At 42.0% G+C, this 12,579-nt stretch overlaps 1 protein-coding gene across 1 annotated transcript; it reads left to right on the top strand.

Moving 5' to 3' along the window:
• Positions 1–27: 27 nt before the first annotated feature.
• On the top strand, positions 28–11,635 carry Tmed7 (transmembrane p24 trafficking protein 7). Its single transcript, NM_025698.1, has 3 exons — positions 28–472; positions 4,069–4,314; positions 8,875–11,635. Exons 1-3 carry the CDS (start codon positions 281–283, stop codon positions 9,109–9,111), a joined length of 675 nt encoding a protein of 224 aa, NP_079974.1. The 5' UTR covers positions 28–280; the 3' UTR covers positions 9,112–11,635.
• The last annotated feature ends 944 nt before the right edge of the window (positions 11,636–12,579 follow it).

Here is a 12,579-nt window from a genome sequence, read left to right as displayed (position 1 = left end):
CACTGGAGCCCGTCCCGGTCCCGCCCCTTCCGCGTAGGTGCTCGCTGTACTTCCGGTCAGCGAGGCCTCTTCCTCCGCCGCTTTGCCGGGTCTCCCTGCCCACTGCCCCTCGGGTCTTCCCGGAGTGGCGCCGGCAGCTCCGTGCGTGTCTCTCCGGAAGCCCGCGCTCGCTGCTCGCCTCGCCGCACCGCTTCGCCGAGGCTCGCGAGCCGGGAGGGGCTGGGCCCTGCCGCGCGCGTCGAGGCCCCCGCAGCTCCGTTGAGGCCACCGCGCTGCCGGGATGCCGCGGCCGGGGTCGGCGCCGCGCTGGGCGGCCGCCGCGGGCCGTTGGGGTTGCAGGCTGCTTGCTCTACTGCTGCTCCTGCCGGCTCCGAGCGGCGGCTCCGAGATCACCTTCGAGCTGCCCGATAATGCCAAGCAGTGCTTCTACGAGGACATCACTCAGGGCACCAAGTGCACCCTGGAGTTCCAGGTACTACGGTCCCTGGCCAAGAGTCACCTCGATAGCCTATGCGGGACATTTTGACTTTTCTTTTCCGAGCTCAGAGAAAGAACTGTTTGTGAATTCCAGAAATGCTTCCTGTGGCTGTGGCATTCCCCAGTGCCACTCATAGAATTGAAGCGGTATTAAATAAATTAAATTCTTTTTAAAAAGCTGTTCCTGGGCACAGATGCCCAGTATCCGCTCCCTACTCCTGTAACCCACAACTCCAGTTTAGTCGGATTTGACAGAACACATGATCTTTTCGGGTCTTTGGGAGGGGGTAGGGTTAGGTTTAGGACTTTTGGTTTTGTATATAACACCAGGACTCTTTCCTTACTGCAGAGGTGATTGGAAGCGCTCTGTTAAGAGGATTTATAAAAAAAAAAAAAAAAGACGGTCGGTCTGTCAAGTGTTTTAAAAAAAGTTGTGATAAACCAGAGGCCCCTTTGTAGTTTTGGGACAATGTAAAAATACAATGTATTCCTCAGGAGCCCGAAGCAATCTACCAGGTTTTTGTTCAGTTTTGTTTTGATTTGTTCTGTTTTGTTTTGTTTTGTTTTTGTTAATTGGCTCATTTAACATTTCCAGCAACTCTTGAGTGCTAGGTCACCAGTAAGGAGCTACAGAGAGCTCTAACACCTCTGGCCTCTTCAAAGGCCTGCACTCACATGCACATATCGTGTACTCCCCCCCCCCCCCCAGACAAACCCATAAACATAATTGAAAATAATAAAAACCATTTTTTAGTAGAAGTGACAATAGCTTAGACTAGGTTAGTATTAGTGGGGAAGGAGAAAAGCGAAAGGTAAAAGCAAAAAGGCTTGATAATAATTTGTGTATGATGAGGGAGGGAGAGAAGTCTAAAGATCAAAAAAAAGGAATTAAGGATATATATGTGTATCAATTCCCAATATATATATAATTACAAAGGAATTATAAACTGTAATCAGAGTATCCTTTATTTAAACTTAATATACACTCGTTGAGTTTTTATGTCTGTATCTATAATACTTTGTGCTATATAAGAAGTTTAAAATTTTTGTTATATATACAGTATGCCAAATGTTTCAGATATGTTAGTTAATTATCAAGAAAACTGTTGAAATAGAGAAGTGTTTTTATTCCTTTTGATTAGTGAAGCAGAATCCAAGCCGGACTTAGAAGTCATAGACTGATGGTCTCAAGATGAGCTCCATGTTGTACTGCCTCCTTACGGCCTAGAGTAGACATGGTGCCGTGCTAGAAGTTCACACAGGCAGAATGCTGGCCCGGGACAGGGGATCGTCAGGGAAAAGTTAGTGGTATAGCTGATCTCTGAGCTGCACATGGAAGGATAACTAAGGCTTGTTCTGCAGTATGGCAGAGGAGGAAAGGGCACACTAGAGAGGTAAGTTTGTGAGAGTCCCAACAGGCCTGACATTAGCTTGAGCGCTCATGCTAAAGTGTAAGCAGGTGACACTGAAGTAAGAATAGTTTTGCTTTGTGACTGTAGAACGTGCTAGTTTTAGAAGGTGGTTTTGGACTAGTTGGTCTTTTTGTTTGTTTCCTGTAAAAGCAAGATTTGTGCTTGGTTTCTTTGAGCCCCCACAGCCCAATTCCTGCCCCAGAACTCTGCTTAGTTTAGTTACTTACGCCTGTAAGACCAGAAGACAACCCAAAAAGCCCCTCAGCTCTGGATTCCCTGGTTGCAATGGTCCAGATCTGAGAGGAAGTACATCTGGCCCAGACCTGAGCTCCTCAGATCTCTGGCTGTGAGAGAGCTTTTGGCAATGCTGTTTTGTATTACATTTTCTTGTAATAATGTAGATTTATAAACATCGCAGTTTTAGATCCTGTGATTCTTTGGCAAGCAAGTTCTGTTGAAAGCCATTGAGAAACAGATGTAAGGTAGCGAACGTCTGAATCTGAAGCTTACTGATGCAGAGCGGTGACCTCACTGAGGCTTAGGGGTGATGTGAGGGAGTGCTGTCTGGACTTCTGATACGTTATAGTGAGTTTTCAAAAGATTTTAAGTGGGTTTTTTTTGGTTTTTTTAGCTGAAGGATGAAAAAAAGATAGGACCCCTCACCACCACCACCCAACTCCCCCAAGGAGAAATTGCAGGTTGCCATCTAATATACTAAGATTTCAGGGAAATTTACTGCTAAATGTGCTAATGTGCTCAGGACAACACAGCGCTGCTACCAGGTTGGGAGAGATTAGGCTTGAGAGCCTGTAGGCGTTTGGGACAGTAGTGTATAATGGATTCGTAATGGAAGACCTAGGAGATCAAGAAAGGGCTGTGGTCATGTGGGCCAGTGATGAAAGCTGAGTTTGATGGTACCCAGTCCTAGGTGACCAGGCAAATTTAGAAGAGATATTATTGACCAAAATAAGATTGCTTGTTTTAAAGTTTGGTGGAACCAATGTGGCTGGTAATTGATTCTGGTCTTTTTTGGTTTATCTTATTCAAAGTACTATGGTCATGTATAAATAGAAATAATTTGAGTGTAGTCATTTTGCTCTTGGAAGAAAGGGTATTTACTTTTAGAGAGTGGAATCAGTGCCCAGTTTATAAAATGCTTTTTAAGTTGTAGCCTCATCCCATGTTATCTGGCTATGTCCCATGTTATCTGGCTATGTCCCATGTTATCTGGCTGTGTCCCATGTTATGTGGCTATGTGTGCTGGTGCACGTGTTGTCCAGCTCCTTTGGAGCTGAGGTGATGGATTACAAGTTTATAGCTGTCCCCGCAGTGGTGAGGCATGCCTTTAGTTCTAGCACTAAGGAGGCAGATCTCATGATGTCAAGGCTAGCCTGGACTACAGATAAAGTGATAGGATAGCCAAGGTGACACAGAGAAACCCTGTCTCCAAAGAAACAAAAAAACTGGGCTGGCCAGCTAAAGGCTAACAACCAAAACAAGTTAATAGTCCTTCTGGTCAGTTTAACAAGATCTTCTCCAAAAAACAAAAGTAAATAAAAACAGAGGCATAATGTTTACATCACATGAGCAAGGCCCTAGTCTTAATCCAAAGTAAGCATTCATTCATTCATATTTGTACTTAGTACAGGTATATACTCATATATGTGCATAATACAGCTTTCTAAGTGCAAAATTATATCTCATATAATTATTGAAATGATCTTGTAACACAATTCCATTAGTCATCATCTCAATGAAATCATAGAAATGTCTTTGAAGTCTGAACTTTGACGTCTTTGTTTTATTGATGTACAATGTCAACGAAGTTACTTAAAGCCTGTACGGTCCACTGTCGGAGTTAGGGATTGCCAAAGCTATTGTCTCTCCCCATCTTGTTTTAAACCTAAGTTCTCGGCTAAGGCTAAGGCCGTATCAGCAAACACAGCGATCTGAGTGGTCAGGGTCATTAAGTTTCCTCCCCTGTCAGGAGAGCCTCTTCTCTTTTGTAAAGCTGTAGTGGACCTGAAATCTTTGTGTGTTTCATCCAATGGTGGAAGTCGGGATCTGTGAAATTGTGATGGGAAGGCTTCTGCGTATAGCTTTATTGCTGTTTTAGCAGGAATTGGGTTGAATTGTTATGTGTGTTAGCTATAGTGATCTCTCTATAAATATCTTTCAGGTGATTACTGGTGGTCACTACGATGTTGATTGTCGATTGGAAGATCCTGATGGTAAAGTGTTGTACAAGGAGATGAAGAAACAGTATGATAGTTTCACCTTCACAGCCTCCAGAAATGGGACGTACAAGTTTTGCTTCAGCAATGAGTTTTCTACTTTCACACACAAAACAGTGTATTTCGATTTCCAAGTTGGAGAAGACCCACCTTTGTTTCCCAGTGAGAACCGAGTCAGTGCCCTTACCCAGGTAAATAAGAAAGAGCAGAAGAGCACTGGTTAAAGGAGGGAGGGGCACATAATCTAATGCTGGATGGTCACTCCTAGATGGACCTAGCCCAATGCTGGATGGTCACTCCTAGATGGACCTAGCCCAATGCTGGATAGTCACTCCTAGATGGGCATAGCCCAATGCTGGATAGTCACTCCTAGATGGGCATAGCCCAATGCTGGATGGTCACTCCTAGATGGACCTAGCCTAATGCTGGATAGTCACTCCTAGATGGACATAGCCCAATGCTGGATAGTCACTCATAGATGGACATAGCCCAGTGCTGGATAGTCACTCCTAGATGGACATAGCCTAATGCTGGATAGTCACTCCTAGATGGACATAGCCTAATGCTGGATAGTCACTCCTAGATGGACATAGCCTAATGCTGGATAGTCACTCCTAGATGATGTTGAATTTTGATGTGAAAATCTAAATTCAGCAGGTGAGGCATTTGGCAGAGAACTTGAGACTCATGTGATGAAACCTGGTGTTAAGATAGGTTATGAACATCCTCTATGCATAAAGAAAGGAAGAAACATTGTCATAGGTTGGAAGTCACAGCTAGCTTTTCATTGCTGTGACAGAGACCTAAAGATGATCGGCTTAGCAGGAGGAAAGGTTTTTTTGGTTAGTGGTTTCGGAGGTTCAGGCTCTGGTCAGTGGAGAAGTAGAAGAGCCATGGCCAAGACTGCTCTTTAAAGCCGGTTGCTCATCTTTGCACAGCAAAGAGAGAAGAAGGGCCAGGATCCTGGTATACCCTTCAAAGCCTTCCCCCCCACGACATCACCCCTTCTGTAGGCGTGGTCTGTAGCTGTACTTTTTTATTAGGTTCTTATTTCTACCACCCTTCGTTCCACCCTAATTCCTTCTGACTCCCTGACACAAGGTAGGAGAAAAAGAAGGTTGGAGGGGAGAGGGGACACAGACCTCTTTAGACTGATGATTAGGGTGTCGAGTTCCCTGGAGCAAGTCTAATGTAAATAGTCAGCAATCCAGCAAACAGCAGTAACAAAGCAGCAGGCACTCTAGGCCCTCTTAGGGCTCTCATGATTATACCTCCTAAGAGTCTCCAGAATTCCAGATGTAAAACATCTGCAGGTGGCACAAATCACACTCCTCCTAGAGCACCAGGCAGTCAGTGACCATGGACAAACTAACGCAGCCCCATATCCCACACCGAGGATGAAAACAAAAAACCACTCACATAATAGAACTGGATTTGTAAAGAAACCAAAATTCTCACTACATTTCCCCCTTTTAGTGCGAAAGATGGCTTTTTCTCTAACATCAATCAACTATATACAATAAGAACAATTATGAGAGCCATCAGGTAACAGTTATATTTATAATGTTCAGTCCTTTTGTATTCGACAACTGTGGAGAAAGTACTCCACTATCTATCCTATCTTGGTGAGTCCAAAGTTCTGCACCTAAATGACTTTGTTCTTATAACTTGCATTTATCAACCTAAAAACATCTTTTCAGATCTCAAAACATTTTCTTAGATCCTAAACAACTTAAGCTTTTATGTCTTTAGTCTCTAATAAGGAAAACTGTTAAGACAGTAGTTAACCAGTCTTCAACTCCATCCGAGACCTGAAAAGAATAATTACCTGAATAAACAGGAAGGACAGAGCAAGCAGCTTCCAAAACAATAGAAATGACAGACTGCTGGCTCCCTGCTCAGTCATCCAAGGTTGCTCTCTATTGGTGGGATAACTGATCTTCAGCCAGCAGGCCCAGAATATCTGACAGACCTATCTGTGATGCAGGAATTTTGAAAGACTTCTCCCTTGTCTCTGCAAAGTTGGACAAGTGACTTTCCAATGTCCTGCTTGTCCACAGTTTGGACAGCATGTTGTCAGCAGTCAAGGTAAGGAGGGCAGTTCTTTACCCAGTGGCCATCTTTGCCTCAAATGAAGCAAGCTCCAGGTAGATTCTTCAGTGCCTATTGTCTTCTTTGAAGTGGGTTCTGTCAGAAAAGCTTAAATGCCATATTCTGCAGCTCTCTGAAGTTTTTGAGGGCTGTGTATCTACTTAAAGTACGTCTGAATAGAAAAACGTTGGCCTTGGGTCAAAAAGCACTGTGGTGGGTATAAATACACTCAGAAAAAACTCATACACATAAGGACATTTTTAAAAAAATCTTAAATAAAATTTGTTCTAAATCATTAGGAAAATAGAAATAAAGATGAAGCAAGATCAGTGTCTTAGTTAGGATTTCTATTCCTGCACAAAACATCATGACCAAGAAGCAAGTTGGGGAGGAAAGGGTTTATTCAGCTTACACTTCCACCTTTCACCAAAGGAAGCTAGGACTGGAACTCAAGCAGGAGCTGATACAGAGGCCATGGAGGGACGTTTTCCCTTGCTTGCTTCCCCTGGCTTGCTCAGCTTGCTTTCTTATAGAACCCAGCACTATGAGCCCAGGGATGGCACCACCCACAATGGTCCCTCTCCCCTTGATCACTAATTGAGAAAATGCCCCACAGCTGGATCTCATGGAGGCATTTCCTCAAGGGAGGCTCCTTTCTCTGTGAGAACTCCAGCTTGTGTCAAGTTGACACAAAAACACCAGTACAATCAGCCATGCATTAATAAGTTTTGATATGGGACTCACTCTTTTGTTCTTTTAATGTATATGAACATTTCACTTTAAGGGTTTAAAAAGAAACCTACATCTCAAAAATGATAGGAATACGGAATAAATTTAACTTACTTTCAGTAATTTTCTCTAGTGCACCAGTTGTTAACTCATGGTCCTTGACATAATCCTAGTGGTTGTTACGTCTTACACGCGTTCTCGACCGGCCAGGAAAGACGCAGCAAACTAGAATCTTCTGCGGCAAAACTTTATTGCTTACATCTTCAGGAGCAAGAGTGCAAGAGAGCAAGAGCTCTATTGCTTACATCTTTAGGAGCCAGAGCGCAAGAGTGCAAGAGAGCAAGCAAGAGAGCAAGAGAGAGAATGGCGAAACCCCGTCCCTTTTAAGGAGAATTATTCTCCGCCTAGGACGTATTACTCCTTGATTGGCTGCAGCCCATCGGCCGAGTTGTCGTCACGGGGAAGGCAGAGCACATGGGGTGGAGAACTACCCTTGGCACATGCGCAGATTATTTGTTTACCACTTAGAACACAGGATGTCAGCGCCATCTTGCAACGGCGAATGTGAGGGCGGCTTCCTACAGTTACGCACTAACTGCTTATCTTGCCTATCAGAAGAAGGCCTTGTGTAGTCCAGGCTAGCCTGTAACTCTCTGTGTAGTCCAGGCTAGCCTGTAACTCTCTGTGTAGTCCAGGCTGATGTACTTGAGCCTGGATCCTTACCAAAACTTCCCGGGCACTCAGACTACGCGTGTGCAGACCTGGCTGTAAAGTTTCAATAAACAGGTTGTTTCCTAATGTCTGTATACCGTAATTAAATATAAGACAAAGTAGATTTATCTTCTACGTTTTTCCTACATGATTTGTGAAATACAATAGTAATGAATTGTGTATTTTATCACCAGGGATTGGTTTTCAACAGCAGAATATCAAGCCCTGCTGTATATAAAGAAAAGTATAATCATTTAAATCAGATTATAACAATCATACCAAAAAGTAAAATGTCAACAATGTGGAGCCTCAAGCTAGTTAACAGTGATACTGAAACCTGAATGCACTGGGAACAGGGGTATTGGTTTAGTTACTGGCACAACAGAGACTTAGTGAAGAGATAACTTTAGAAAGTTATTGAAATCAATGAAAATTGTATCATTATTAACTAAAAGTTCTATGGTAGATTATTTTCCCCCATAAAATTAAGCAGTGCAGAATAGGGGTTGGCGGCACTTAGGGTCACTCTGATGCTAGAGAGATGGCTTAGTACTCATGAGCACTTGCTGCTCTTCAGAAGCCCCAGTGTGGTTCCCAGCGCCCATGCACTGGCTCACAACTCTCTGGAACTTCAGTTCCAGGGGGTCCAGTACCCTCTTCTGGACTCCAGGCGGGTACATGGTGCACATGTGTGCCTGCCAGACACTCATGCATACCTACAGATTAAAAGTTGAAGGATAAAGGACATTCTCTTACTGCTTTCAGATTCAAAAATTAGCTGAAGATTTTGATAATATTTTTGCCCCGCCCCCTTTTTTTTTAAGTTTCAGAAAGCTTTGATTAGCTAGTATGTTGGCTTTGACCCGTGCTCCCATTATTGGTGAACTTACCCTCTATTGTGTTCTTTTAGTTATAAGAATTTTGAATTTTAGTAGTTACACTAACTAATATGAATGTTCACTTTTGTTAGTTTTGTGTCCCATCTACCGCCTTCATTGTGCCATAACTGTGGAATCCTGGTTTGGGGAAAACATACCTATGTCAGAAGTTGTCCCAGGGGACTGAGTAGAAGAGCTTCGTTGCCAGGGCGACTGGTGTGGGTAAAGTGAATGCCGGTTCTCCCAGCAGTGGTAAAGCAATGAGAAATTGAGATAAAAACAGGACAGTGTGCCAACGACAGACTGAACAGTGTTAAACTAACTGGATATTCTTCTTTTTAGATGGAATCCGCCTGCGTTTCCATTCATGAAGCTCTCAAGTCCGTCATTGACTATCAGACACATTTCCGGCTCCGGGAAGCTCAAGGCCGAAGCCGAGCAGAGGATCTGAATACAAGAGTGGCCTATTGGTCGGTGGGGGAAGCCCTCATCCTTCTGGTGGTTAGCGTAGGGCAGGTGTTTCTTCTGAAGAGCTTTTTCTCAGATAAAAGAACCACCACAACCCGCGTCGGATCCTAACTACGCTTCGAGATGCGCCATTGCCACCGCAATGTTACTCTCCTCAGTTAGGGACTGAAGAACTTAACATTGGCAGCATTCTAAAACCCTACTCATACTTGTTGGGAAAGAGGTACAGTGCATATCCCCATGGGGAGAGGACACCTTTTTTATTTGTAAAGGTGGAAAATTTTGGACCTTAATGCAGCTATTCATATGAAATACCTAACACCAATGATCTACTTTTTCTTGGTTTATATGTACTCTTCCTACACTAACCTTTGGTATTCAGATTCCTTTTAGCCATTTAAAAGTCCTTTTCTTAATAGGTAGTTGATACTTTAAAATAAAAACTTAGGTTTATTGTCTGTGTATATTACAGAGGAAGAAAACTGCCTTTTAATTGTTTATAGTGAATAAAGTTGTGTTTTTAAGAAAACCAAATGTGATTAACTGTAGCCAAGCCCTATTCTGCACTGCTTAATTTTACGGGGGAAAATAATCTACCATAGAACTTTTAGTTTAATAGTGACACAATTTTCATTGCTATATCATGATATAATTTATTTCTTGCTAGTTTGAAAATGTACAGTTTTTTGGGTTGTTTTTTTTCTCCATTCTATGATTTATAACTAGCTATATTATCTGTTTAAAAATCAGACTGTTGTAACTGTTAGGATAAAGAATAATATGAGACACTATGGTATGGTAAGTAAAATAGGAACATTTTTAGTGAGTTCTCTGTCACTGCATTCCTGGGCTTTTATAAAGAAGAGAGGACCTGAGTCCTGTGAGCATTCTGGTGAACTAGTTCTTGGTTGAGCCATTGCCAGCGTAGGTCAGCAGTTGTGAGCTCGTGTCACATAAGTGCCATATGTCTTATCCTCACAGTGTAATGCACTGCGTTCATTTTTATCTCTCTCCATTTTGTCTTGTTTCTGCAGTCTAATTAGCAGCTCTACAATTAAACATTTAGAATGCTGTGAATGTTTCCTATGTAAAGATGTTTAGAATTGGTTTGTATTGTTTGTGTCTTGTACCTTGTGTGGATTAAGCTGATTGAAATGAGATTTTGATCCAAGTGTTCAGAATAGAATACACAATGATGGGAAATTGTATAGGTTAGAAAGCTTTTCTGCTTTTTCAAAAATTAAAAAACCCAGCAGTTGCTTTTCAGCTGTGCCACTCTTCACCACAGGTAACAAGAGCTATAAATGAGTCTCCGGTTGTAGAGACTTTAACATATGACACCATAGGATAATGACTGACTAGCAATTCTAGTCACTTAACCATTACTGACTAGAAGTTAACTAAGCCATCTTAAAATGCGCCCAGGGACAGGCGCAGGCACACATACTTCTGCATGCAAGAGCAAAATGAATTCAAGTTGTCTTGCTTACTAATTTCAGATGTCACAGTGTAGGAGTGAACATGTTTTCAACCTTTTAGGATTCTTGAAGACCAGATCACTACTCCTTAGACGTTGACAAACAAATTAAGAAGAGAAGTTTAAGATTTTTCAGACTTACCATTTGAGTTGTTGTATTGAAGTCCTATGGCTTTTTAAATGTTCCATCTACTTAGTTGTGAATGTTTTAAGCACCAACGTTAATGTGATTGCTAAGCACGGGCATATGTAAAATTCTATGTCTCCTTGCCAGTAGACTCTGGATACTTACACTGTAATTAAATGGAGTCAGGTATAGATTTTGCCAGGTTTGGCAGACACGATGCCTGCATTTAATCTGTGCCTCTCAAAACGTCCTGATAGTAAACTATTACTATAAATCATTTTTAATGAGACTATTGAGTCAAACTTGAAATCACCAGTTACCCAGTGTCAGGAATAGTATGAATTTAGCTTCATCTCTCAGTAGCTGGCTAAATTTTGACAGCTATCTGTTCATAAGAAAATAGATACCCACACATAAATGCTATATGATGTTTTTCTTCCTCCTATGACACGGTTCATAGCTGGTCTTTTTTCTGTAATTCTTACATAAGTTGTTAAGGAGTTTGAATTTCCCAAATATTTTTGTTTGGTCATGACTCGATACATATTTGAATATCATAATTGTATATATTTTTAAAGTAGAATAAATAATGGAAAGCAACTTGATACACGAGTTTATACTGAAATTCAACTGGATAAAGATATGTTTTACAATATTGCTTAGCTAATAATCTGAACATTCTTTTATCTATTAAAAAGCATAGTTTGTGGCTTACAACTTTTCCCCTGGGCTAAGTAGTCACCTTTGACAATACAGTGGACTGAAAAGCAGGTTACTGAAAGGTTTCATTTATATCTCTGAACTATCCATTTTTTTTGTTTGAATTTCTAAATGTAAAATCTATGTTTAAATAGGATAAAGCTGACTGTTGACTTTTGTTTTCAAAAATTAGACAAATTAATATATAAATAATTCAAAGGATTTTTGTTTACTTTGAAAAAGAATTTTCTCTGAATTAAAGATGGTTCCACAGGATTACAGCAATCAGTTCCATGTAAAATAAAAAGAAAAAAATTCAGCAAATTGCCTTCACTTGTTTCTCTCAGGATTTAATTCTTTCTTAAACTCCTTTGAAGACCATATAGCTTATCCTGCTGTTAGGGTGGTCAGTGTTGCCATGTCAACTTCAATAGTTTCGGGTGTCATGGGGAGACGGTGTTCTGAGATTGCAAGGTGTATAGAAACTAGCCAGGTGTGGTAGTGCATGCCTTTAATTCTAGCACTGGGAGGCAGAAGCAGGCGGATCTCTATGAGGCCAGCCTGGTCTACAGAGTAGGTTCCAGGACAGCCAGAAAGGAAAGGAAGGAAAAAGAAAGAAAAGGGCTGGAGAGGTGGCTCAGTGGTTAAGAGCACCGACTGCTCTTCCGAAGGTCCTGAGTTCAAATCCCAGCAACCACATGGTGGCTCACAACCACCCATAATGAGATCTGACGCCCTCTGCAACCACATGGTGGCTCACAACCACCCGTAATGAGATCTGACGCCCTCCTCTGGTGTGTCAGAAGACAGCTACAGTATACTCATGTATAATAAAGTCTTTGGGCCAGAGTGAGCAGGGCTGACCTGAACAAGCAGAGGTTCTAAAACTTTGGTCCCCAACAACCGCATGAAGGCTCACAACCATCTGTACAGCTACAGTGTGCTCATATACATAAAATACGTTTTTAAAAAGAGAATGTTCATGGAAGACAGTGATAAAATTCGTTACTCCAAAAGATTCCTAGTCAATTAGGTTGTTTAAAACTTAGTGGTGTTGCCGGGCGTGGTGGCGCACGCCTTTAATTCCAGCACTCGGGAGGCAGAGGCAGGCGGATTTCTGAGTTTGAGGCCAGCCTGGTCTACAAAGTGAGTTCCAGGACAGCCAGGACTATACAGAGAAACCCTGTCTCAAAAAAACCAAAAACAAACAAACAAAACAAACAAACTTAGTGGTGTTGACTCGACTCCAGCCCTTCATAGAGTAGTCAGAAGAGAG

This window comes from Mus musculus, chromosome 18 (genome assembly GCF_000001635.26).
Source record: "Mus musculus strain C57BL/6J chromosome 18, GRCm38.p6 C57BL/6J".
NCBI lineage: Eukaryota > Metazoa > Chordata > Mammalia > Rodentia > Muridae > Mus > Mus musculus.
This window is presented reverse-complemented; position numbering and strand designations above follow the sequence as displayed.

Excerpts from the sequence above, each read along its gene's own strand:
- Tmed7 (NM_025698.1), top strand. The coding sequence starts at position 281 with ATGCCGCGGCCGGGGTCGGCGCCGCGCTGGGCGGCCGCCGCGGGCCGT. Across the intron at positions 473-4,068 it reads AGTGCACCCTGGAGTTCCAG|GTGATTACTGGTGGTCACTA; the intron begins GTACTACGGTCC and ends AATATCTTTCAG. Across the intron at positions 4,315-8,874 it reads GAGTCAGTGCCCTTACCCAG|ATGGAATCCGCCTGCGTTTC; the intron begins GTAAATAAGAAA and ends TCTTCTTTTTAG.